Below are 25,447 nucleotides of genomic sequence, written 5' to 3' on the forward strand. Positions count from 1 at the left end.
TGGGCTGTCTGCTGGGCAGTAGTGGTGCACACCTTTAATCCCAGCACTGGGAAGGCAGAGGCAGGCAGATCTCTATGAGTTTGAAGCCAGCCTGCTCTACAAAGTGAGTTTACGGACATCCAGGGCTACACAGAGAAACCCTGTCTTGAAAAACAAACAAAAACAAAAAACAAAACAACAACAAAAACCTGAGCTAATAAGTTGGCTGTGAGCAGTGCTACTTACTGTCTGTGGGATATCCTGCAGGGCTTCCCTGATTAGGTGGTACCTGAGCTGACACCTGAATACTGAGAGGAAGTCAGCCATAGAAAGTTCAAGGGGCAATAAATTTTAACAGAGAAATAGCAGGTGCAAGTCCTAAGCGCTCTTGGACTACTCCAGGAAGGGAAACCAAGCCAACCAAGTTGGAGAAAAGGGAGGATATGGGACGAGAGGCTAGGGCCAGCAAACACTAAATGCGTCTGTTCCTGGGAGGCCCGAGAAAGAGTTTGTATTTTAAAAGTAAGTAGAAAGCAGTTAAAATGGCACAGGCTTGCAATTCCAGCACGTGGGAAGTGGGCAGGGAGTGGTCAGAGTTCAAGGCCCGCCTGGGTTGCATGAGAAAGCTGTCTCAAAACACCAGACAACAAGAGTGGCATGTGATTTATGCTCTTGAGAAGTTAGCTGCGACATCTGCTAGGCATCGAAAGTGGGTGTGAGGTAAGACCAACGTCAGCTCCCCCGAAGTCATCCATTTCAACTCCAAGGAGGGCAAGAAACTCCTCCTAAGCCTCTCAATGAACCAAACTTCTCCCTGGGAAAGCTGCCTTCTGATTGGGCGAATCCTGCGTGAGCTCTTCCGAGTCCCGGTGATTGGTTACCGACTCTCCTTTCTCTTCCAATCAGTCAGCTAGTCCGAAGAGTGCGAGCGGCTCAGCCCCTTGCAGACCAGTGTGCTCTGTGACTGGCTCTGCTGAATGAGTGACGGCAGACTCAGCCTATGGATACAACGACGGGGCGGTGCTCCCTGTGCCAGTGGGCTTTGCAGCCGGAGCCCAGGGCTGTCAGTACGCGTCCAGCCGGGTTCCTCCACCGAGTTCTCCGATGCCATGGCCTCCCCACCGCAGCTGCAGGCTCTTCTCCAGGCTGTCAACACGCTGCTGCGAAAGCGCCGCTACCACGCTGTGTTGGCCCTGCTTAAGGGCTTCCGGAACGGGGCTGTGTGAGTGGGGCCGCAGAGTCTGGTCAGGGTTGAGGGACGGGCCTAGCCGGGGTCGCAAGTTCGAGGCCCCTTGTCACCTCGCTGTGCACTCTCTAAGGAGCTCTGAGGTTAGATTCCGGTGTCCTGCTGGTGTAGTGGAAGTGGGATTCTGGGTTCCTGTCACCTTGTCAGCCTTGAGCTGGGGCTTCCCATGTCCCTCTTCTAGGTCCTCTGTGCTTTACAATCTGGCACTCTTGACATAGTTGCCTAATATGCCAGCACCTGTGGCCCCTCATTTGGGTCCAGTTCACCTCATCTTGCTGTGTGCACTTTGCCCTATTTGGCTTCGGTGTCTCTGTGTGCACCAAAGAAACTGGACTCTGTCCTTTAGCAAACAGGTGGTCACCTACTACCTATTAAGTTGCTAACAGGTTCACATCCTGTTTCTCATCAATATGACTTCACCCCAGCCCTCGTTTTTCACTGGGGACTCATGGAAAGTGACAGTAAACGTAAGAAAAGGCAGCTAATATTTGCTGGACAGATTGATCTCACTCCCTCCTACAGGTAGGAGAGGAGGTCTTAGGGCCATTTTGATCGATGGGTGCCTGGAGGGCAGCTCCACCTTCTTGAAACCTCAGGCTTTCACAGTTATTGAGGGGCTGCTGTGCCAGAACTAGCAATGACTCAGAGAAGAAACCAAAGTCCCTAAGGTTGGCATCCAGGTAGCAGTGTGTGGCACGGTGTTGAGTGTGTGAACTGCCACGGTTTAAAACCCAATGTCAGCTACCTTGAGTGGATCATTTGGCCTTTCAGAGCCTCACTTTCTGGATCACGAGTTCCCCAGAGCACTTGCATGGTACTATTTGAGGACTGGTCAGTCTGTGTGAAATGCAGAGCACAATACTGGTGTGTGTGCCCATGTGATGGTTGTTGTCACAGGTTCACTAATCCTGCACGGAGACCTCCCCACGAGCAGCCTCTGAACTTTCCTCCCTGTTTCTTTCTCTGTAGCACTTGTTATCAATAGACACTGAACAATCTTGTTTCATAGTCCATGTCTCTCAGTAAAAATCAGCCTGGGGTGGTGTACATGGGAGACTGGAACAGGAGGATTATTGTGAGTTTAAGACCAACTTGTGCTAAATAGTGCATTCTGGGTCATCCTGGGCTATAGTGTGAGACCCTCTGTCAACAACAATGACAAAATGTGCTTCACAGGAACACACATTTTTACCGATAATTGTCCCTCTATGTATCCTGGTAATCCCTCTATTTATAGGCATTCAATTTTTTTTGAATGAATATTTGAAAACTAGGAATTACTCTTATCTCTCTACCTTCTAGTTGAATCGTTAGTGACTCGGGGAGGTATGCTGATTGTTCCTGCACATGTCAAGTCAGGTTACCGTCAGGATTGAGACTCAGAGTGGGCACTCCGTCAGGTAGAAACTGCTTCCTGCTGGATCTGGCCAGATCATATCAGCCATGTTTTGATCAGGACAGAATGAACCCTGAGGTTACATCAGTAGCCCCTTTGCCAGGTATGGCCTGGACACAGCAAGTGTTGCCCAATATGGGCTTTGTACACCTCCCCCTACCCCACCTCTCTCTGTGCCCTTCTCACTGGATCCTTCCAGCCAGGACAGACATTTTTAGGGTCAGGTGTTTGGGCTCTAATCCTAGTGCTTCCACTGTGACAAACTGGGTAGTCTCTTCTGGTCTTAGTTTCCTCCTCTGTAAAATTAAAACTGTAAACTCAGCCATTCCGGAATCTCCAAGGCATGGACATCATTACTTGTTAGTGGCATTGACACTCTGCCCATCTATAAGGATCATAAGTGTAAAGGGAAGTCTCACAAACTACGGTGACAGGGCTTGGCGTGGCAACACACACTTGTAATCACAGCACTTTAGAGGCAAGTGGATTGGGAGTCTGAGACTAGCCTGGACTGAATAGCAAGAGTCTACAACCAAAACAACAACAACAACAACAAACCCAAATACCACATCAATGCAAAGTAGTATTCAGGAATTCTTTTCAGAGGGAGTGATGGTGATATTCTGAAGGCCAAGTTGGAGTTCTCCAGGGCATTCTGGGCATGAAAATGTATTCAGCAAAGGCCTGGAGGTGGAGAAAAATTTGCTGTATTTGTGAAGAGAGGTCATTAGTTTAGAGAGGTCAATGTGGATGACTGAGATGTTTGACCTTAGTGAACATTTGACTCACCCCCAAATGTTCAAGAGTTTTACATGCGTGTGTGCACACACAGATGTATATGTGCACATGCATGCCAGCATATGTGGCGGTCCAAGACAACCCTGCCATCATGCCTTAGGCACTCTCCTTTCACTTTTTGTTTGAGAAAGGGTCTCTCTGAACTGGAACTTCACCACGTAGGCTAGGCTACTTGACCATCCAGCTCCAAGACTCTTCCTGCTCTGCCCTCTACCTCAGCATGCCTTGGAATATAGTGCCCAACACCATGCCTTGATTTTTACATGGGTTCCAGAGATCCAAATTCAGGTCATCACACTTACAAGGCAAGCTCTTTACTGACCAAGATATCTTTCTAGCCCCCATTTTAATAAAAAGGGGGTCTCACTGTCTATCTTAGGTTGTACTCAAACTCAAGGTCCTCCTGTCTAAGCTACCCAAATTCTGAGATTACAGGTGTGATGTAACAGGTCTTATCTGAACTTGAGGACTCTGAGAAAGGGCCTGGCAGATGTAGGGACTTGAAGACAGTCTGCTTGTGTCTAGGCTAAAGGAAGTCCCTGGCTAACTGGAGGAGGCTGAAGGTCTCTCTATGCAGAAGAAGGAGATAAGGTTCTAGAGATTCTGGGGAAGAAGGGCCACAGGCACGAGGATGGGAACTGCCTGACACTGCCAGGCAGAGGAGATGATAAGGACAGCAGCAGACTGGCTTCTGCAACAAAAACACAGTTTAAGATGTTAGGGGTTTTTTTGTTGTTGTTTTTTTGAGACAGGGTTTCTCTGTGGCTTTGCAGGCTGACCTGGAACTAGCTCTTGTAGACCAGGCTGGTCTCGAACTCACAGAGATCCAACTACTTCTGCCTCCCGAGTGCTGGGATTAAAGGCGTGCGCCACCAACGCCAGGCAAGTTGTTAGTTATTTTAATCATCTTTAATTTCCTTTTTTAAAAGTTAGGTAACACATTCACAAAAGTTATAAAAGTTCACTGCTAAACCAGGCATGTAACTCCATGGAAGAGCACGTGCTTAGCACATGCTTAGCATGCAAGAGGACCTGAGGTCCATCCCGGACTCTAAAATAGTTACATAATGTCCTCAGTCACCAGTCCCTCTCCATGGAGATAGTCCTGGGATGACTCTCTTGTTGTCTTCCAGAGAGAGGGCTGTGTGCACATACAGACAAAGGCATCTCATCTCCCCCACACCTTTAATGTTTTTCTTTTGGAATAATGTTAGACCTTACACTTTTTGCTTCTCTGCTCCCACTTTCCCACCTTGTTCTTTTATATCCCACAGACTTAGCTCCAGAGCCAGCAGGCATTTCCCAGTGAGGACTTTGTAATCCTTTCTGATTCCAGCTCTCCCTGTATCCTCTGTGAACCCTCCCAACCATGGCACTTTCTGTGGTCATGTCCTCTGACTCCAATCCTAATGTTCTTATTCTGAATATTGAATGACTCTTCATCTATTCTGACCTCCATTTTCTCTTTAAAAATTCTTTTAAATTAAGCCAGGCATGGTGGCGTATGACTTTAATCCAAGCACTCCAGGGGCAGAGGGATCTCTGTGAGTTTGAAGCCAACCTGGTCTATAGAGCAAGTTCCAGTACAGCTAGAGATACACAGAGAAACCCTGTCTTGACCCTGTAACAATAAGTCTTACTGCCAGCCGCCTGAGTTCCGCTGGCATGTTAGGGCCCCAAATAACACACAGAGACCTATATTAATTACAATGCTGCTGGCCAATAACTAGGATTTCTATCTGCTAGCTCAGTCTTAATTATCATTATTACTATGATATTTTTATCTATATTAATCTATATATTTATAAGACTTATAGATGATGCCACTGGCCTTGGGTCCTGTCTTCCTAGTGGTCACATGGGAGCTCCTGAGCAGAGAGCAGGAGGAAGAGGGCGACTTCCTGCTTGTTCCTGCTTATTTTCTGAGTCTGCCTGCTATGTCACTTCCTGCCTGGATCACAAGACTTTACTACATTTCCCAGAATCCTCCTCAACTCCTAGTCCCACCTATCTTGCTTTCCTATTGGCCAACAGTACTTTATTTATCAATCAGTAAGACAAACATATACACAGAAGGATGTCCCTCATCATGACCCCCTCTCCCCCAATTTTTTTAATGAGTGGAGGAGCAGTGGATCTGGGGGAGAGGCAGTGAGAGGGGTAAAGAGGGGGAGGCTTCACTCAGGATGTACTGTAGGAAAGAAGAGTAAAAAGTTGTTTTAATTAATTACTTTTAAGACATATTTATTTATTTATTTATTTATTTATTTATTGATGTTTTTCTGAGACAGGATTTCTCTGTGTAGCTTTGGCTGTTCTGGAACTTGCTCTGAAGACAGGCTATCCTTGAACAAGGAGATCCATTTGCCTCTGCCTCCTGAGTGCTGGGATTAAATGTGTGTACACCTGGCAAGATACATTTATTTTATGTGTGTGAATGCTTTGCCTACATGTATGTTTAAGTGCTATGTACATGCTTAGTACCCATGGAAGCCAGAGAGGATATGATGCTCCTAAACACTGACCCATCTCTCCAGTCCCAAATTAGTTTTCTGTTTTGTTTTGTTTTTGAGACAGAGTCTCTCTATGTAGCCCTGGCTGACCTGGAACTCCTTGTGTAGACCAGGCTGGCCTTGAACTCACACAGATCTGCCTGCCTATGCTTCCAAGTGCTGGGACTAAAGGTGTGAGCCACCACACTCAGCTCAGTGCCCTCTTTTACTCTCTTTGGGCCTCAATTTCTCTGTTGTAAAATGAAAACAGAGAGAGGAGACCATCCTCTGTCTCTCTCTGTCTCTGTCTCTCTCTCATGTACATGTTCGTGCAGATATGTGCATGGGTGAGCGTATGGAGGCCAGAGGGTGACATTAATTGTCTTCCTCCATCACTTTTTGTTTGTTTGTTTGCTTGCTTGTTTGTTTGTTTTGAGGACAGGATTTCTCTGTGTAGCCTAGCTGTCCTGGAACTAGCTCTTGTAGACCAGGCTGACCTCAGACTCACAGAGATCGGCCTGCCTCTGCCTCCCGAGTGCTGGGAGATTAAAGGTGTGTGCCACCATTCACCCAGCCTATGTCATTTTTTGTATTGGTTTTTGTGACAGTGTCTCTCACTGAGCCTAGAACTCATCCATTGGCTAGGCTGGCTGACTGGTGAACTGCAAGGCTCTGCCTGCCCATCTCTGTCCCAACGGTCTGGGGTTGTTAATGTGCCCCACTGTACTGGCTCTTCCGTGGGTCCTCATGCTTACTGTGCAACTTTACTTTCTGAGCTGTCTACCCAGTGCCTGATTCTGGCCATTTGTTGTTTCATATAAGTACCAGACTAATGGTGTGTGCCATGGGAGCCCCTCTTTTTTGAAACCTGCAGTGAATATTCCTATATATTCAAGTGACAGTCAAAATTGGCTCATAAACATTGTCTCAAGGCCTTCAAGAGATTTTAGGCTTCAAAAGCCTTGACACAGCTGCAGAAATGAAGGTGAAGGTATCTTAGTTAGGGTTACTATTGCTATGATGAAATAACATGACCAAAAGCAACTTGGAAAGGAAAGGGTTTATTTGACTTACAAATTCTGTGTCATAGTTTGTTGAGGGAAGCCAAGGCAATAACTCAAACCAGGCAGGAACCTGGAGGCAGGAGCTGATTCAGAAGCCATGGAGGAGGACTGCTTACTGGCTTGTTCATCGTGGCTCACTCAGTCTGCTTTCTTATAGAATCAATGACCATCAGCCCAGAGGTGGTATGACACACAATGACCTTGGCCCTCCCCTATAAATCACTAATGAAGAAAATGCCCTATAGGCCTCCCTGTAGCCTGAACTTATAGAGACATTTTCTAAGTTGAGGCTCCCTCCTCTCAGATGGCTCTAGCCTGTGACATAAAACTAACCAGCATAAGATGTCTGATAAAGAAAAATAAGAAAGGCAGGTCGGTGGTGGCACACACCTTTAATCCCAGCATTTGGGAGGCAGAGACAGAACACTTGTTGCTCTTGAAGAGGACTTGAGTTTGGTTCCCAAGACTCACAGCAGTTAGGTCACAGCCACCTGTAACTCCAGCTCTAGGGGATTTGCCACCTCTTCTAGATTCCAAAGGTACCATGTATGCATATGCATGCATGTGTGCAGGCACACACACACACATGAAATAATAATGATATATTAAAGTAGGTAAGGTAGCAGGCACCTACAATCTCAGCATTCAAGAGGTGGTGGGAGGAAGATCAGGAGTTCAAGGCCTCAGTCACTCAGTCAGCTATAGAGACTTGCCTACACAAGATCCTTACCAAAAAAAAAAAAAAAAAAAAAAAAAAAAAAAAAAAAAAAAAAAAAAAGCCAGGGTTGGTGGTGAAGCTCAGCAGGTAACAGCATTTACCACCAAGCCTGAAGAAGACCAGAGAGACTGTGATCCCCAAGTTCAAGTGGGGGAAGGAGAAAACTGATTGCTACCAGCTGTTCTCTAACACACATACATGCTGTGGCATGCATGCTGTCCTAGTCAACGTTACTAATGCTGTGATGAAACGCTATTATCAAAAGCAACTTAGAGAGGGAAGGGTTTATGTAGCCTGCGTATCTCAAGTCACAGTCCATGGAGGGAAACCAAGGCAGAACTCAGACTGGGCAGGTACCTGGAGGCAGGAGCCTGGAGGCAGGAGCTGATCTCAGTCTTTCTTATGGATTCCAAGACCACTAGCCCACAGGTAACACCACCCACCCACAATGGGCTAGGTTCCTCCCAAAACAATCACTAATTAAGAAAATTCACAGGGCCTTGGTGGCACATGCCTTTAATCCCATCACTCGGGAGGCAGAGGTAGGCGGATCTCTGTGAGTTCGAAGCCAGCCTGGTCTACAGAGAGAGTGCCAGGATAGGCTCCAAAGCTACACAGAGAAACCCTGTCTAAATAAATAAATAAATAAATAGAATTCCCCACAGGCTTGCCTACCTGCAGCCTGATCTGTTTTCTATTTGTTTTGATTTTTCAAGACGGCTTCTCTGTGTAGCCCTGGCTGTCCTGGAGCTCCTTCTGTAGACCAGGCTGGCCTCAAACTCACAGAAATCCACCTGTGTCTTCCTCCTGATCGCTGGGATTAAAGGCATTCACTACTGCCTTCAGAACCAACTTGAAGTCTGGTTTCTTTTTTTGTTTGGTTGTTTGTTTTTGCTGTTTTTCGAGACAGGGTTTCCCATGTAGCTTTGGAGCCAGTCCTGGAACTAGCTCTTGTAGACCAGGCTGGTCTTGAACTCACAGAGATCCACCTGCTTCTACCTTCCCAGTGCTGGGATTAAAGGCGTGCGCCACCAACGCCTGACTTGAAACCTGCTCTTATGGAGGCATTTTCTCAATTAAAGTTCCATCCTCTCAGCTGACTATCACTTGTGTCAGGCTGACATAAAACTAGCTAGCCCACATGCCCCCACACATACACAAATAAATTACTTCAATAACTTTTTAAATCCACCAAAACAATAGCAACAATAAAGTTAAATAAAATGAAAATTCTTGGTGTGGTGACACACTCCTCCAGCACTCAGGGGTATATAGGCAGGCAGAGCTCTGTGAGTTTGTTGTTGTTGTTGATTCATTTTTAGAGACAGGGCCCCACTAAGTAGCCCTGGCTGTCCTGGAACTCACTTGTAGACCAGACAGGCCTTGGACTCAGAGAGATCCACCTGCCTCTGCCTCCCGAGTGTTAGGACATGCTTAAGGCCAGCCTGGTGTACATAGTGAGTTCCAGCCAGAGCTAGTACTACACAGTAAGATTCTTTGTCTATGAATGAATGTAATGAAAACTGCAGTGCAAGCCTGTAGCACTGACCACGCCTTTTGGGCGTGGTCACAGGTGGGGATGGATGCGATCAGTGATTAGGATTAGGTTTGGGGCTTGGAGCTCTCTTGCCCATTTCAGTGATGGAGAGCAGCGGGGTGGCAGGACCTGCATTCCTAGAGCTGGAGGGCCTCTTGTTTTCTGTCTACGTTCTTTTCCCCTAATAAACTCCACTATACAGAGTCTAGTGAATCCTGATTTCCATGCCCATCAGAAAAATTAAAAGAAAACAAAACAGTACTAGTAATAATAAATCAAATTTAAAATTAATCAAAGATGAGCCTAACTATAATAGACAGGTCAGGAAGGAGTGGAGAGAGCATTTCTGCAAGGTAGGAATAGTGGACACCTTTTGCATACTTCATTTTTGTCCACAAGAACCATTTACCCAGCCCTCTGGGGTTTTGCATTCCTTTTTGGGGAAACTGAAGCTCAGAGAGGGTCAAGCTAAGGCAAAGGTCACTCTACCAGGGGCCTCAGGAACTTGAGCCCAGATGTAACTGGAAAGCCAACATTATTTTTCTCCCATCATGGTATCAGAACTGGGGAAGGGAGAAAGGACCAGGGGCCAAAGGGGGGCAGGGTCCTGGAAACTGCTACAGTGATGGATTAGTAACTGTTTGTCTCTGTTTCTACAGCTATGGAGTCAAAATCCGGGCACCTCATGCATTGGTCATGACCTTTCTCTTCAGGAGTGGCAGGTACCTACCCTCTCTGCATACCAATTGGGAGACAATGTGGTCAGCCCTCAGGCCAGGATGGGTGTAGTAGTTTCCAAGCTAGGACTGGCTTCCCGATTCCCTGTGCTTCCTAAAGTCCAGCTCTGACCATATGGAAATGCCTGTGGCTCCTCACTATGCTCCACAAAGACCTAACCCTCTGCGGTGTGACACAGCTAACCCCTACAGTGTCCAGTGTGGGCTTCCGTGGCACACAGGCCCTGTTCCATGCAGGCTGTGATACTTCACTCCCACTCATTGGCCTGTGCACACCCGCTTCCAGGGAGCTATCCTCTTCTAGCCAGCTTCTGTTTTCCTCCCAGAAACCTGTCCAGTCCTCTGGGTCATAGTCTCTGGAAATCAGTCTCTGATCTCTCCTCTCCTGCTCTGTGTCCTGACCTGAGTCCCTTCCTTCAAGGCCTTAAACACCTTGCAGTCTGATGTTTATAGACACACCTGTAGTTTATGAGAGTTGTATACAGAGATTGGAGAGATGACTTCATTGGTTAAGAGCACTTGCTGCTTTTTCAGAGGACCCGAGTTCAGTTCCCAGCACTCACATGGTAGCTCCCAATCATTTGTAACTCCAGTCCCAAGAACTCCAACACTCTCTTCTGACCTTTGCAGACACTAGGCACATAGGTGATGCACAAACATTCAGGCAAAGCACTTATATGCATAAAATATAAATAAGTAAATCGAAGAAGAAGAAGAAGAAGAAGAAGAAGAAGAAGAAGAAGAAGAAGAAGAAGAAGAAGAATACAAAGAGGGTAGGCCAAGTCCAAATTGCAAGATTTCTGTTTTGTCCATCTTCTGAGATTGAGTTTTTAAAAAAGATTTCTGTTTTGGCAGTTTTATTTTGTTTATATATGTTGGGGATTTTTGCCCTCCAAATTGTATTTTTTTTCCTTTCCCTTCTCTCTCCTTCTCTTCTCCCCTTTCTTTCTCTTTCCAGAGTGAGAAACATTGGAAGGCAAGCACACTGGCCCTGAGCCTGGAACACAGTAGGCAAGCACACTGGCACTGAGCTATATGCCCAGCCCTTCCAAATATTTTTGTTTTGTTTTATTTTTGAGACAGGGTCCAAAAGCATTCTTTAAAACCCAAACTTACTCATTCAGTCTCCAAGTGTTCAGTGAACATCTATTATATAATACACACTGTTGTGGCTGCTAATGATACAGCAGTGGACAAGACAGACAAGGATCCCTGCCCTCCTAGGGTTTATCTTCTAGCAGGAGGCAGCAAAAAATCAACATTAAAAATAGCAGGAGGGGCTGGAGAGATGGCTCAGAGGTTAACAGCACTGACTGTTCTTCCAGAGGTCCTGAGTTCAATTCCCAGCAACCATATGGTGGCTCACAACCATCTGTAATGAAATCTGGTGCCCTCTTCTGGCCTGCAGGCATATATGCAGACAGAATGCTGTATACATGATAAATGAATAAATAAATCTTAAAAAAAAAAAGTTAACTGTCTTCGAAGTCCATCAGCCAGTAACAGAATTGAGAGGTATACTCTGCTCTCTCCCTGAGTTATCTTTGTTGTCCCCTAGTGGAACTATAGAGATGGCTCAACTATTGAGAGTGCTTGTTGCTCTTACAGAGGACTAGAGTTCAGTTCCCAGCACACAGTTCACAACTGCCTGTAACTCCAGTTCCAGGGAATCCAATGCCCTCTTTTGGCCTCTGTGGGTACCCACAGACATAGACTCTCTCTCTCTCTCTTTCTCTCTCTCTCTCTCTCTCTCTCTCTCTCTCTCTCTCTCTCTCTCTCTGTCTCTCCCTTTAAGGAAAAGGTGAATTGAATCAGCTCCTTTTCATCTCAAAAGAAAGACCAGCCCTGGGTGCTGACCTCCTCACTGCCCTCCACACACAGTCCCTGCTCAGAGCCCACAGTGACCTCTCTCCATTGCTTGGCTCCATTTCTGTGCCTGTCCTTGGGGCCTTTTGGATGATGAGTCTTCTGCTTGGAATCCTTCAGATTCCAGGACCACCTCTTAATCAAAGTCAATGTCTGATTCTTGCCTTGGCAATTATTCCCTCGCCCATAAGCCCCACAAATGTAGAAAGCAGACCTGCCATTTCTCAAGATTTTATCTGCAACTCCAGCTCATAGCAGGCACACATTCATCTGTTCACTGTTCACTCACCTCTCCCATTTGTTGAGCACCTACTGTGTGTCAGGCCCCATTCTGTGCCCTTAGGGTGAACAAGCAAAATCTAGACCCTGCTCTGCAGGAACTTATACTGAGGACAAGGGAACTTGATAAATCAGCTCACAAATGTTAAATGGCCATGAGAGCCATGATGGAAAAGACAAATGAGGAAGGGGATGGGCACTCATTAATGCAAGGTGTCAGGGAGTGATCCCTGAGGTGGTGACACTGAGTGAAGGCCCCAGTCTGGTGAGAGCGCAGTGCCCCTGAGGACATGGGGCACCCTCCACAGAGGTTTTGAATTGGATGGGCTACAGCTCCTTGCCTAATTCAGAGCTATATGTACTCTGGGCCTGCACTCATGGGGCTTTCTGTTTGTGCAGTCTCCAAGAGAAGCTACAGGCCATCCTGAAAGCCACGTACACCCACTCTCGGAACCTGGCTTGCTTTGTGTTCATCTATAAGAGTCTCTGTGCCCTACAGTCCCATGTGCAAGGGGAGACCCACCAGATGCACTCTTTCCTGGCAGCCTTCATCGGGGGCCTCCTGGTGTTTAGGAAGAACAATAACATCAATAGCCAGGTAAAGACTTTCCTGAGATGGGACAGTGGGATGCCCTTTAGTTGAGGGACAGGGGAGTAAAGATGAACTGTTGGCTGCTGTCTGTGTCTGAGGTCCAAGAATCACCAGTCCCTGTGTGACCTTGGGAAAGTCACTTCTCCCTCCGTTTTCCCACTTGTAAACCAAGCCACAGTTGGAATCCCAGGACTCCCCACATCAGTGTGTCTGCTGCTCTTTGGGGCAAGGATTTTGGTGGTGGTGGTGGTGGTAGTTGAGACTGTTTCATCTTGTTTGGGCAGGCCTTGAACTTGCTATGTAGCTAGCGGAGGCTTGCCTTGAACTCTTGATATTCTTGCCTCATCCCAAGTGCTGAGATTACATATGCATCAATAATTTGGTGGTACAACCATTTTTCAATTATTTATGTATGTGGGTGTGCCTCTGCATGCATGTGTACCTGTGTGTGGGTGTCCGTGGAGGGCTGAAGAGGGTGTTATATCTTCTGGAGCTAGAGTTACAGGAACTTATGTTCCACCCTATGTGTGTGCTGGGAATTGAACTCTGGTCCTGTGCAAGAGAGCAACAAGTACTTTTAACTGCTGAGTCATCTCTCCAGTTTAGGATTTTTTTTTTTAATGCACTTTGACCTGGGTGTGGTGGTACATTGAGAGGCTAAGGCACATATTTGAAGCCAGCCTGGGCTGCATCTCAAAACAGACAAGAAGAACTCAATGAAATGGAAATTGGGAAATTGAAAGAGAGAAGCCGTTCTTTTTGTTGTTGTTGTTGTTTTGTTTTGTTTTAAAGATGAATAGAATCTATAAGCCTCTACCCCAGCATCACCTCCAAAGACTTTTACCCATACTGGAAATACAAGGGTTATGTTTAATGTCTTGTGTATATTAAAAGGCCTTGAGGAACCCCAGTACTCAGGAGGCAGAGGCAGAGGCAGGAGGATATCTGTGAATTCAAGGCCAGCCTGGTCTACATAGTGAGTTCCAGGACAGCCACGGCTACATAGAGAGAACCTGTCTCAATAAATAATAAATAAGCAAACACAAAAATAAAGATAAAAAGCACAAGCACTGAGGGCCTGTGAGGTGGCACAGCAGGTAAAGTTGCCTACCATTAAGTGTGATGACTTAGTGTGGTTCCGGGGACCCACATGGTGGAAAGAGAGAAACAAGTCTCAAAGGTTTTCCTCTGACTGCTTTACACATGCTATCACATATTTTCCCTGCACCTCTAAAATAAAATAATAGTAAATGAAATGTAGATTTTAAAAGCTATGGAATATTGGCTGGGTGGTGGTGGTGCATGTCTTTAGTCCTAGCACTCGGGAGGCAGAGGCAGGCGGATCTTTGTGAGTTCGAGGACAGCCTGGTCTGGTCTACAAGAGCTAGTTCCAGGACAGCCTCCAAAGCCACGGAGAAACCCTGTCTCAAAAAACCAAAAAAAAAAAAAAAAAAAAGCTATGGAATATTATGGCTAATTCTGTTTTTGCAAACTTGGCTGACAAAAAATAGACCACTTCTTTGGGGAAAAAAAAATGCCAGAGTCACATGGGAAGGACAGCCTGACTTTTTCTTTTAAAACATTTTTTTTTCTTTTATGAGCCTGAGTATTTGCCTGCATGTATGTGTGTGCAGCATATGTATGCCTGGTACCTGGAGAAGCCAGAAGAAGGTGTTGGATCCCCTGAAACATGAGTTATAGAAAGTAGTGAGCTGCTGTGTGGGTGCTGGGAACCAAGCCTGGTCCTCTGCAAGAGCAGCAAATGCTCTTAACCTCTGAACCATCTTTCCAGTCCCTTTTATTTCTTGAGACAGGGTCTCATGTTGCCCAGGTTGACTCAAACTCAATCTATAGCTGAGTCTGAACTTGAATTCCTACCTATACTTCCCCGGGGTTTGGATTATAGGCACATGCCACCAACAACCAGCTTTTTTTTTTTTTTTTTCTGTGTCTTGCTCTGTAGCCCAAGTTGGCCTTGAGCCTTGGCAATTCCCCCCGAGCCTCAGGAGCACTGGGGTTATAGTCATGTATGGCCACCCTGGCTTAATTTTTCCCTTTTACTCCTAAGTAGTATAGAAGTACCATCAGTTTTTTTTCCCATCCTCTGATGGACATTTGGGCAGTTTCTAGCTTTAGGGTGTTACAAATAGAGCTGTGAAGAACACTCTTGTATAGATACTTCTGTGAACATAAGTTTTCATTTTTCTGGGATAAAAGCCCAAGAGTGTAATTGTGGGTTGTATGGTACATGCATGCTTGATTTTAAAACAACCTGCCAAAAAAGAAGAAAGAAAGAAACTGACAAACCTCTGCCAAGCTGTTTTCCAGTGACTATGGTTTTTTTTTTTTTTCATTCTCACCACAAATATAGGAGTGTCTAGTTTCTCCATATCCTATTAACATTTGGTTTGCTTCACAATTTATTTTATCTATGTTTTAAAGGTTTTGGGATGTATGGGTGGGTGTGTGTGTGATGTTTATAAGTGCAGGTGTGCACCTGCCATGGTGTATGAATGTGATTCAGAGGTTAGCTCTTGGAAATTGGTTCTCTCCTTCCACTCTGTGGGCTCTGTGGATCAAATTCAGGTTGTTAGACTTTTGCTGCAAGTGCCCTCAGCTCCTAAACCATCTCACCAGCCCTGTCCTATCCATTGTGACTTGACTTCACCTTTCCCTGATGAACAATGATGTTGAAATTTTCCTCATTATCACTTATTTGCTACCCATCGAGTGAAACATTCATATCTTTTGCTCATTTTCCAGCTGGAATGTTTCATGTTTTACTTGTGAGCCCTGAGGACACTTTTCAGAACATTTACATGCTGATGCTTTGCACATATGTATTGTGAATGGCTCTCCTTGTAGCCTTCCTTTTTCTGAGATAAGGCCTTGCCTTGTAGCCCCAACTGGCCTGGAATTTATTCTGTATACCCAGCTGGCTTCACATAGAAAAAATGAGTTTCAAGGAAATCCAAAATATTATTTTTCCTCTTATGGATCATTTTTTAAAATTTTGAACTGTGTACAATTTTAAAAACTTCTAATAAAGGAGCCAAGCATAGTGGTGTACACCTTTAATCCCAGCACTCAGAGACAAAGACACTGAGTTTTGGGCCAGCTTGATCTACTTAGTGAGTTCCAGGACAGTCAGGACTACATAGTGATATCCTGTCTTGAAACAAAACAAAACAAAACAAAACCACAGCTTCTAAAAAGGGAACAGAGAGGTCGTTCTGTTGGCAAAGTACTTATGAAGCAAACTGAAGACCTGACATCCATCCCCAAAACACACATAGAAAGCCAGCCACTATGGTACTTGAAATCACAGCACTGGGGAGGCAGATGCAGGAGGGGACCTGGGCTCTCTGGAACCAACCACTCTATCCAGATTGGTGAGTGCCAGGCTATGAGAGGCCTTGTCTCAAAAATAAAAAAATGTATAAAACGCCGGGGCGTTGGTGGCGCACACCTTTAATCCCAGCACTCGGGAGGCAGAGGCAGACAGATCTCTGTGAGTTTGAGGCCAGCTTGGTCTCCAGAGCGAGTGCCAGGATAGGCTCCAAAGCTACACACAGAAACCCTGTCTCAAAAAACCAAAAAAAAAAAAAAAAAAAAAGTAAAAAACAAGATGAATGGTTTCTGAGGAAAAACAGTTAAGTAAGTACACACACACACACACACACACAACACACACACACACACACACACACACACACACAAAGTAAATACATAAATAATAATTATTACCTATTTCTTTTAAAGCCAAGCACAGAAGCATCTGTCTGTAATCCCAGTATTTGGGAGGTAGAGAGAGGTAGATCCTTGGAACTCTGTAGTCAGCTAGCATAGCCAAATTGGTGCACTCCGTGTTGAATGAGAAACTGTGGTCTCAACAAATTGGGTAAGGGGCAGAATGGACCTATAGCTCAAAGATTAAGAGTGCTTTTAAATCTTTAAAAAGAGAAAACAGTTGTAAATTGAAAGGTTTCTTTGGGGGAGGGGCTGTTAAAACTGGGTCTTTCTACATAGCCTCAGCTGGAACTTGCTCTGTAGACCAGGCTGGCCTTAGACTCACAGAGATCCTCCTGACTCTGCTGCCCAAGTGCTGGAATTAAAGGTGTGCACCACAGTCACCTGGCCCTCAATCCTCTTAAGGCATGTGCCACCACTCCTGACCAATTACACCTGGCTGGAGCTGGGCATGGTAGCTCACACCTTTAATCCCTGCCCTCAGAAGACAGGCAGGTGGATCTCTCTGAGTTCCAGGCTAGCATGGTCTACATAGCAAGTTCTAGGAAAGCTACATAATAGGGAGACCCTGTCTCCATACAACAAAAACAAAACAAATAATTAGGCCAGAGAAGGAACTGAGAGAGACACCTAATTGCAGTCTCTAGTCTCTATACCCACATGTACACAAGCACCCAACCCACACAAGGATATTCGCCTACACAGACATACGCACCACACACACATAAATAGAAATATTAAAATGTCTGCTGCATACCACCTCAATCATCTTGCACGTTAACTTTGAAAATCACAGAGCCGCTGCACAGCAATGCCCAGTGCCTAGGGTTGGGTGGGCAGGTGAAGGTTCCCAGTGGCCATGCTGACTAGTAACCCTCAGCATTCCCTCCCTGCAGATCAACATGTACCTGACATCACGCGTCCTGTTTGCCTTGTGCCGCCTGGGTGTGGAGAAGGGCTACATCCCTAAGCTCAGCTGGGACCCGTTCCCCTTGCACACAGCAGTGATTTGGGGGCTTGTGCTATGGCTCTTCGAGTATCACCGGCCCACTCTGCAGCCCTCACTGCAGTCCTCCATGACCTACCTCTACGAGGACAGCAACGTGTGGCATGACATCTCAGACTTCCTCATCTTCAACAAGAGCCGCCCCTCCAAGTAACACAGCCCAAGGTGCTTAAGGAACTCCTCTGCCCAGACAGCTTCCAGGCAGTGTGAGCTGCTGCTCAGAGTGTGGTTCTATCAACACACCCTCACGGAGGATCCTGCCTTCTCAAAGCCACGGGCCTCACACTCCAACTTGTTTTATCCCAGTGTTCCATGAGAATTATCATTGATTATTTGTAGTATGTGATGAAGGTTTTATTAAGGCTGGGGATGGGTTTTGAAAAGGTCTTCTGTAGTCCTCTGGGGTATAAGCAATAGGCTCAAGTTCTTTGCTGAAAGAATCATTGAGCTTGTACTTTCAGACAGTGGAGACTTCTCAGTATGTTTTACTTTCAAAGAAGATGGTGTTAATTTCCTTCTGGTTCTTTTTTGTGGAGTAATGTTAAGCAAGTCAGGTTCATTTGAGGACATGCAACAAGGAATAGATTGCATTGGTCCAAGCTGTGGGAAGGTCATAAGAAGAGAAATCCCGTTGGGCGTTGGTGGCGCATGCCTTTAATCCCATCACTCGGCAGGCAGAGGCAGGTGGATCTCTGTGAGTTTGAGGCTGACCTGGTCTCCAGAGCGAGTGCAGGATAGGCTCCAAAGCTACAAAGAGAAACCCTGTCTCCAAAAACCAAAAAAAAAAAAAAAAAAGAAGAAGAGAAATCCCTGGAACATCATTTTGGTTTGAATGTTCAGTAGTTTGGTCAGTCCAAGCCACCACCTTCTTCCTTTCTACCAAATGCTCAATATCTTTGAAGTCAGAAGTCAGAATCAAAAGCAGCGTTAGACAGGTTAGTTTCTTCTGACATGAAATACGTTTTTCTTAGGGCTGGAAGTAAAACATTCAATACTGCCTCAATCTGACTGTGCTGCTGCTCTTGGAGACAGGCTAGAGCCTTCATGTGTGCCATTTGTGTTTTCAGGTCTTTGGTCTGGAGGTAAATTGGTGACAATGAAGATCTTTAATGAGTACCTCTGGGATGTCACCATTTTGACCTAAGAAAGCCAATTGGTATTCTCGTCAAATTGTTTCAACACCTCTTCCTTCTTTTTCTCTAGGAAACAGCGAACAGTTTTCAACCTTTGAAGTCTGTGATCTCGATTGCAAGTGGCCTTTTCTTTTCTTTTTCTTTTGGGGGGAGAGTTTCTCTGTGGCTTTGGAGGCTGTCCTGGAACTAGCTCTTGTAGACCAAGCTGATCTCGAACTCACGGAGATCCAGCAGCTGCTGCCTCCCGAGTGCTGGGATTAAAGGTGTGTGCCACCACCACTGGGCGCAAGTGGCCTTTTCTACTTTGTCTTCTGAATGCTTCATCTCTATTTGGTGATGGCACTGTTGTTGATAGAATGACTTGAGTTCATTTACTTTAAGCAACATTTCTAACTTTAGATATTCTTGCCTGATTTCTTCTCGACTCTGGAACAAGCATTTCCGAATTTCTTGAAGTCTTTTAATTTCTTTGTCTTGAGTGTTTGATGTACTGATTTTACACTGTTGTTTTTGTCAGTCAAGGCTTTCTGTTCTTCATAGGCTTTTAGTTTTTCTTTCAGCATTAAAATCTCTGTTTTCTGCACATTACAGATCTTTACATATTAAGGACATCACTCTTTAAAGGTTTAATGACTTTTGCATGATTAGCATACTTAAGAGTGTTATATGTGTCATCAGAGAACAAAGAGGAAGGTCTAACAGCAGCTGTCATTACAGTTTGACAGTTTCCTCCAAGAGAATCCTTCAATAAGCGAGCAAGCTTAATATTTCTGTAAAGGAATATGCTGATTCCTTCTTTTTGTATCTGCTAAGGCATTGATGACATTCCCAAGGGCTAAACAGGATTTATTAATATTTGTGCCTTCTACAAATCATGTCCCTTTAGCACCAGAAGTTCTGGCTTGCTCAGATCCTGCCAGGTCAATGAGTGACATTTTGGCTACACAGATATTTTGATTGATTCTTATTTGTGTGTCACAAATAAATCTGGAAAACAGCATGGGAATGAGAAGATGTAGCATTCATGTCAGTGGGATGCTGTGTCCTGTTTTTGTTTCCATTGCCTAGTAGCTGTAATATTTCCTCTGAGGATTTGGGCTGGTGTAAAGTGAGACCTTGAACAACCACTCCTTTTGGGGGCATCTTCCTGGACAGTAAGTGGCCCCGAATTTGTCAAGAGGTCATGATTCTGTTCATTATACACCTCCAAATAAGAAACAGCAGTACTACACACTTTCTCTTCTTTAGGCTCATGCATGGCTTTGAAAAGGTCTAACATTGTTAGGTGCGTTACTCCAGGATCAGCAGCTGATCCTAGCATCATGTGTGTCTTCCCAGCTCCAGTGGTACCATCTGCAAGTACTGTGCAATTGTCTCCATTCAGAAAACTATGAAGAATTGGTTTAGTAGTATGTTCAAAATCTTCCATTTGAGTTGATGTTTCATCAAAAACAGCATCAAATACAAACTTAAGATCTTTATTTTGCCTTTTAGTAATATCAAAATTTGTAGTTTTCTTTTCTTGAAAAAACTGACTTCTTGTTTTGGATCAAAAGCGAGTATATGTTTATCTACAACATGAACCACTTTGTGGGACACAACTGCCTTTTCTTTTGTGTTCTCAGGATGCATACGAACAACTACTTGCTTATAGTGACATAAATCCTCCTCAGGGACAGACACTGTAGTTATCTTGATTCCTGCTTACATGAATGCCTGGGTAATTCTCTAGAAGCGTCTGCGACAACTTGGCAGACTAGGCTTCCAGGTGCTTCAAGCTCAGCCACAAATTCAAACTCCTAAATGGATGTTCTTGAGGTGCTATGCCATAGGAGGAAATGTGTCACAGTGAACTAGAGAGTTGTGTGGTTGTGTGGCAGGCAGATTTTTTTTTTTTTTTTTTTTTTTTTTTTTTTTTTTTGGTTTTTTGAGACAGGGTTTCTCTTTGTAGCTTGGAGCCTATCCTGGCACTTGCTCTGGAGACCAGGCTGGCCTTGAACTCACAGAGATCCGCCTGCCTCTGTCTCCCGAGTGCTGGGATTAAAGGTGTGCGCCACCAACTCCCGGCTGCAGGCAGAATTTTTAAAACAAAACAACTCTCGGAAAAGCCTGGTCCAGAGGCTGCCAGTCTGAGACCCTTGGTTTAGTGCAATACATTACTTTAATGTGCCCTTCCTCCCCTGTGTTTTTATGTGTTTGAAATGACTGGTAGAAATCTACATGAGTCACTGGAAATCTTATTAGTGTGTAGATTATGGCCAGGCATGGAGATACACACCCATATTCACAGCACCTGGGAGGTGGAGGCAAGAGGATGGGAGTTCAAGGTTATACTCCGCTACATAGCAAGTTGGGAACCAGCCTGGCCCATGTGAGACCCTGTCTCAAAAATAAACAACAAATGGACACAATATAAATTCTGACTTAGGGGTGTGGAATAGTTTTGGAACTATTGATTAGCCTACAGGTTCCTATGCTGTAAGTGCTGTGCTATGAGCCCAGCCTGAGTACTGAGCGAGTGGTGAACAGCAGGGCCAAGCATCATTATCCTAGGTATCTCTGGGGTGGTGGAGGTGGCTTTTGTCTGACTTCCCAGTGCTCTCGGCTGCAGCTCACTGTAAGCTCAAAGCAGACCATTTGGAAGAGCTTTTTACTGTGCTTGATGAGCAAACTCGAGACTGTGGGGAGGCCGACCATTGCCAGGCAGGTTTATTATAGCAGATGGTGGGGAGCCCTGCCATTCTCTCTGCGTGAACACCCGACTTCTCCAGTTGCCACTCCTGTGTTTCCCTGTCTGAGGACTCCCACCACTGGGGCCTGCTTTACCACTCTGCAGCAGGCATGAAGTTTTAGGGACTGACATGCCCCTTGAGCAGCATTAACCCAGCACTGAGAAGAGCCATCATGAGCACCTCCCAGCCCTTGGAGGAGATAACCCCCATATACTCTGTGTGCTGCTTGCTAGAGCTCCAGAAGGATTGGGCTTCAGGAGCCCATGGAAACTATCTCCCTCATGCCTCAGCCTTTGCATCCTGGGACCACTTCTCACTTAAAGCACTTGCTTTCAAATCCTCACCTTGGGGTTTATTATCTGGGTAACCCAAACTAAAATTGGCCACTGAGAAGCAGTATACATGGTTGCAAGAGACAAGGGCTTTGGAACCAGCATGCCTGGGCTTGAGGCCTGACCTATTAGTGACGTAGCCATCTGTGCCTCATCTGTAAAGAGGCGTTGTGATGACACACACCTTGTGGTGTCTGGAGGGTTTGAGTGATACATACAAGTGAACATTCAACAAACATTGCTCTTATTTCCAATAGAGCAAATGCAGGAGGGAGCTGGTTGTAAGAAATAAGTGTGCCCTGTGTTTAGCCTGCCCTTCTCCCCAGCCAGCCTTGGCCTCCTGCCCTGACATCCCCCCTCTGCTGCGGGGGGTGGCCGGCTCCACCACTGACTGGCTCTGCTCTCTAAGAATAGGCTTCCCTCGCAGATGGCATCTCTCTGGATCTTGCCAGAGCATCTGGTGCCTCCAACTGCACACTCCAGGGAGGAAGGCGGGGTGGTCCCCACAGAGAGGAGCAGATCCTGTCTTCAGCAGCTTTGGGAAGAGCCCAGCTTCACTCTTCCCTAGCTAAGCCTCCATTTTTATGATCTATATGTAGGAAATGCTAAAGAACCATTGGCATACACGGAGGAGCTACTGCCATTCCTGAATGGGACTTCCTGAAACAGCAAGGTAGATAAATCTGCAATTACTGCCTGCCACATTTGTATGGAGTCTTTTGACATGCAGGACTTAAAAATTATCTTATTATTTAATTAACTTTCTCCCTTTTGGGAGTCTTGGTTTTGTTTTCTTAACACGGGGTATCATGTAGCCCAGGCTAGCCTTGAACTCAATATGCAGCTGAGGCTGGCCTTGAATTCCTGATCCTTCTGCTTCTACCTGCTGAATGCTGGGATTACAGGTATGTGTCATCCTGCTTGGGCTTTTTGTTTTTTTCTTGACACAGTCTCACTCTATAGCCCAGGCTGACCTGCAACTCACTGTATAGCCAAAGTTAGGCATGGCAGTGTATTCCTGTACGTTCCTGTCATCCTCCTTTTCAGAGGCAGAAGCCAGCACTGCATGAGAGACCCTGTCTCAAAAAGCACCCCCTCCCTCCTTAGTACAAAACTCAAAGGTTGGTGCACTCATTTAGTCCCAGCACTTGGTAGGCAGAGGCAGGCCTGTGAGTTTGGAGAACAGCCTGATCTACATAGTAAGTTCCAGGCCAGGCAGGGATACACAATAACCCTGTCTTAGAAAACAAACAAAACAAAAACAAACAAACAAACATCAAGCTGTTTAACAGAAGTTTGACTCTCTCCTATACCTAAGCTGGGTCCTGAGTACCAGGGAAACGAGCTATAAGAATACCTACCCCAGTCTGCATATGCATGCGTGTGTGTGTGTGTGTGTGTGTGTGTGTGTGTGTGTGTGTCAGCATGTGGGGGATAGAGGTCTACATTCGGTGCCTACTTCAGTTGCTCTCCATTTTATTTGCGGGGGACGGCATGTTTCTCTGTGTATCCCTGACTGTCCTGGAACTCACTCTATAGACCAGGCTGGCCTCAAACTCACAGAGATCCGCCTGCCTCTGCCTCCTGAGTGCTGGGATTAAAGTTGTGTGCCACAAAAGCCTGGCCTTCCACTTTTTTTTTTTTTTTTTTTTTTTTTTTTGAGGTGGAGCCTCTCTTTCTCAGTGGTTCAGTTAGGTTAGCCGGCCAGTGAGCTCCAGGCTTCTCCCTGTCTCTCCTCCTTAGAGCAGGGATTACAGACACACACTACTGTGCCTGGCGTATACATGGATGCTGGAGATCCAGACTTTGGGCCTCATGCTTATATGCAAGCTCCTAACCGACTGAGCCATCCTTTAACCCTTTGCCCCACCCCTGGGTTCTAGCACTTTCTGAACGACACAGTCTTCTGATGTGTCCTACGTATGATCACTACTCTGTCTACAAATAAACCTTTATGTTGCATTAATCTTGACTTTTTTGACGTTGATCCTCATATTTGTGTTTGGCTTCTTTCTGATTAATATTCTAGCCAGGCAGTGGTGGCGCACGCCTTTAATCCCAGCACTTGGAAGGCAGAGGCAGGTGGATCTCTGTGAGTTCAAAGGCAAGCCTGGTCTACAGTGTGAGTTCCACACAGCCAGAGGGCTACACAGTGAAAAAAAACAAAACAAAAAAAAAAACAACAAAAAAACCTCTGGCTTTAAAACAACAAAATATTCTATAGAAAGTGAGCCATTGAGGGGTTGGAGAGATGGCTCCGTGGTTGAAAACACTGGCTGGTCTTTCAGAGGACCCAAGTTGAGTCTCAGCACTCACACGATAGCTCACAACCTTTACTTCAATTCCAGGGGATGTGACGCCCTCTTCTGGCCCTCTCAGGCATTACTACACAGACATAATACCCCTACATATAAAACATATACCCATAGCTATAAAACATATACCCATAGCTATAAAAAATGTTTTTTTCTACCAGGGACCATATTGGTGTCTATGGGCCCTGTTGTCCCAGAAGCCATGTTGATATCCTTGACCTGTGCTGCCACTAAGGGCTATGATGTTATCTGTGGTCCATGTTAGTATCTGTGGTCTGTACCACCACAGAAGACCATGCTGAGGTCTGTGGCACTTTTTGATGCCAGACACCATGTGGATATCCATGGTCCGTGTTGTCACAAGAAATCACGGGAAGTCCATGATCCATGCTTCCATTGACTATAAAGAGCAAGGAAGCTACTTTTGCAGTAGTATCGATGACTGCAGAGTTAGAGTTAAGAAAGAGGGACATAGACTGCTTCTGTGAGAACCCCCCCCAACACACACACAAGAAACAGCCTAGACAGAAAGCTATCCAAGAGAACTCTTAAAAATTGTGAAAAGGGCTGGGCGTTGGTGGCACACACCTTTAATCCCAGCACTTGTGAGGCAGAGGCAGGCAGATTTCTGTGAGTTTGAGGCCAGCCTGGTCTCCAGAGTGAGTGCTAGGATAGGCTCCAAAGCTGCACAGAGAAACCCTGTCTCAAAAAAACCAAAAAAAAAAAATATATCTTTTTAAGTGATTCTTTGAGCCCGTACCTTCACTCACCCAGCTCCACTTTTCTGATACCTTGAGCAGGGCCATACTATGATGAGCAATAAAGAACCACCCCAGATACCCTGGGCCTTATCAGAGACAGTTCCCAAAATTCAGGCTCTCAAGACTTCCAAGTGAAGGGGAAGGCTGACGTTAATTTGGGACCCTTCTGCTTCTCCACTCCCAGATTAGAGATTGTTAAGTAAGCCCGTGTGAGAGCAACAATGTGCAGACTGAGATGCCAAGAAGCTGCCCGTGTTTGATCCTTTCCTCTCAAGACTCCACGCCCAGGCTCCAGAAAGGGTCCTGGCAACAGCCTCTCTTTTCACACTGTTCCTTTACCGCTCTGGAAGTGCGTTTGGTTTATAAGAAGCAGGCTTTGAACCCTCTGGTCTCCTAAACTAGAACACCATGTTCTGCCTCCCAGAAGGAAGGCCATGTCACGACAAACTGTGGCTTCAGATGTCCTTTTCTTTGACAAATTAGATCGTATTTATAAAAAGAAAAGTGTTTTCCCCTTTCCCTTGTCTTGTTTCAGATTCCTAGGGAGAGAATGTCTTACTTCAGCCTTGAAGGGCATTTTGGAGTGAGAGTTTTGACGTTAAACAGAGGCAGAAGAGGCCAAACACACCCAGGCAGAGGACAAAGGGAAGCAGAGCTCTCTTCTGAGTGTCGGTTTAAGAAAGCTTCTAAACACAGGCATCCTGGTTTTTCTGC

At 45.7% G+C, this 25,447-nt stretch overlaps 1 protein-coding gene and 1 pseudogene across 2 annotated transcripts; one reads left to right on the forward strand and one right to left on the reverse strand.

Moving 5' to 3' along the window:
* The first annotated feature begins 983 nt into the window (after nucleotides 1–983).
* Nucleotides 984–17,975, forward strand: Pxmp4 (peroxisomal membrane protein 4). 2 transcript variants are annotated; one of them, XM_027421427.2, is made up of 4 exons: nucleotides 1,006–1,201; nucleotides 9,890–9,952; nucleotides 12,512–12,710; nucleotides 17,351–17,975. In XM_027421427.2, exons 1-4 carry the CDS (start codon nucleotides 1,089–1,091, stop codon nucleotides 17,612–17,614), a joined length of 639 nt encoding a protein of 212 aa, XP_027277228.1. In that variant the 5' UTR covers nucleotides 1,006–1,088; the 3' UTR covers nucleotides 17,615–17,975. The 2 variants fall into 2 exon arrangements, with proteins under 2 accessions (XP_027277229.1, XP_027277228.1); XM_027421428.2 differs by lacking the exon at nucleotides 12,512–12,710 and having other exon boundaries at nucleotides 984–1,201; nucleotides 17,351–17,511.
* A 548-nt stretch (nucleotides 17,976–18,523) lies between these two features.
* LOC100758842 lies at nucleotides 18,524–24,778 on the reverse strand (annotated as a pseudogene).
* Between the last annotated feature and the right edge of the window lie 669 nt (nucleotides 24,779–25,447).

The sequence above is a fragment of the Cricetulus griseus genome, chromosome 6, assembly GCF_003668045.3.
Source record: "Cricetulus griseus strain 17A/GY chromosome 6, alternate assembly CriGri-PICRH-1.0, whole genome shotgun sequence".
NCBI lineage: Eukaryota > Metazoa > Chordata > Mammalia > Rodentia > Cricetidae > Cricetulus > Cricetulus griseus.

Coding starts and splice junctions, on each gene's coding strand:
- Pxmp4 (XM_027421427.2), top strand. CDS start 1,089: ATGGCCTCCCCACCGCAGCTGCAGGCTCTTCTCCAGGCTGTCAACACG. Junction 1,202..9,889: donor GGCTTCCGGAACGGGGCTGT/GTGAGTGGGGCC, acceptor CTGTTTCTACAG/CTATGGAGTCAAAATCCGGG. Junction 12,711..17,350: donor ACAATAACATCAATAGCCAG/GTAAAGACTTTC, acceptor CCCTCCCTGCAG/ATCAACATGTACCTGACATC.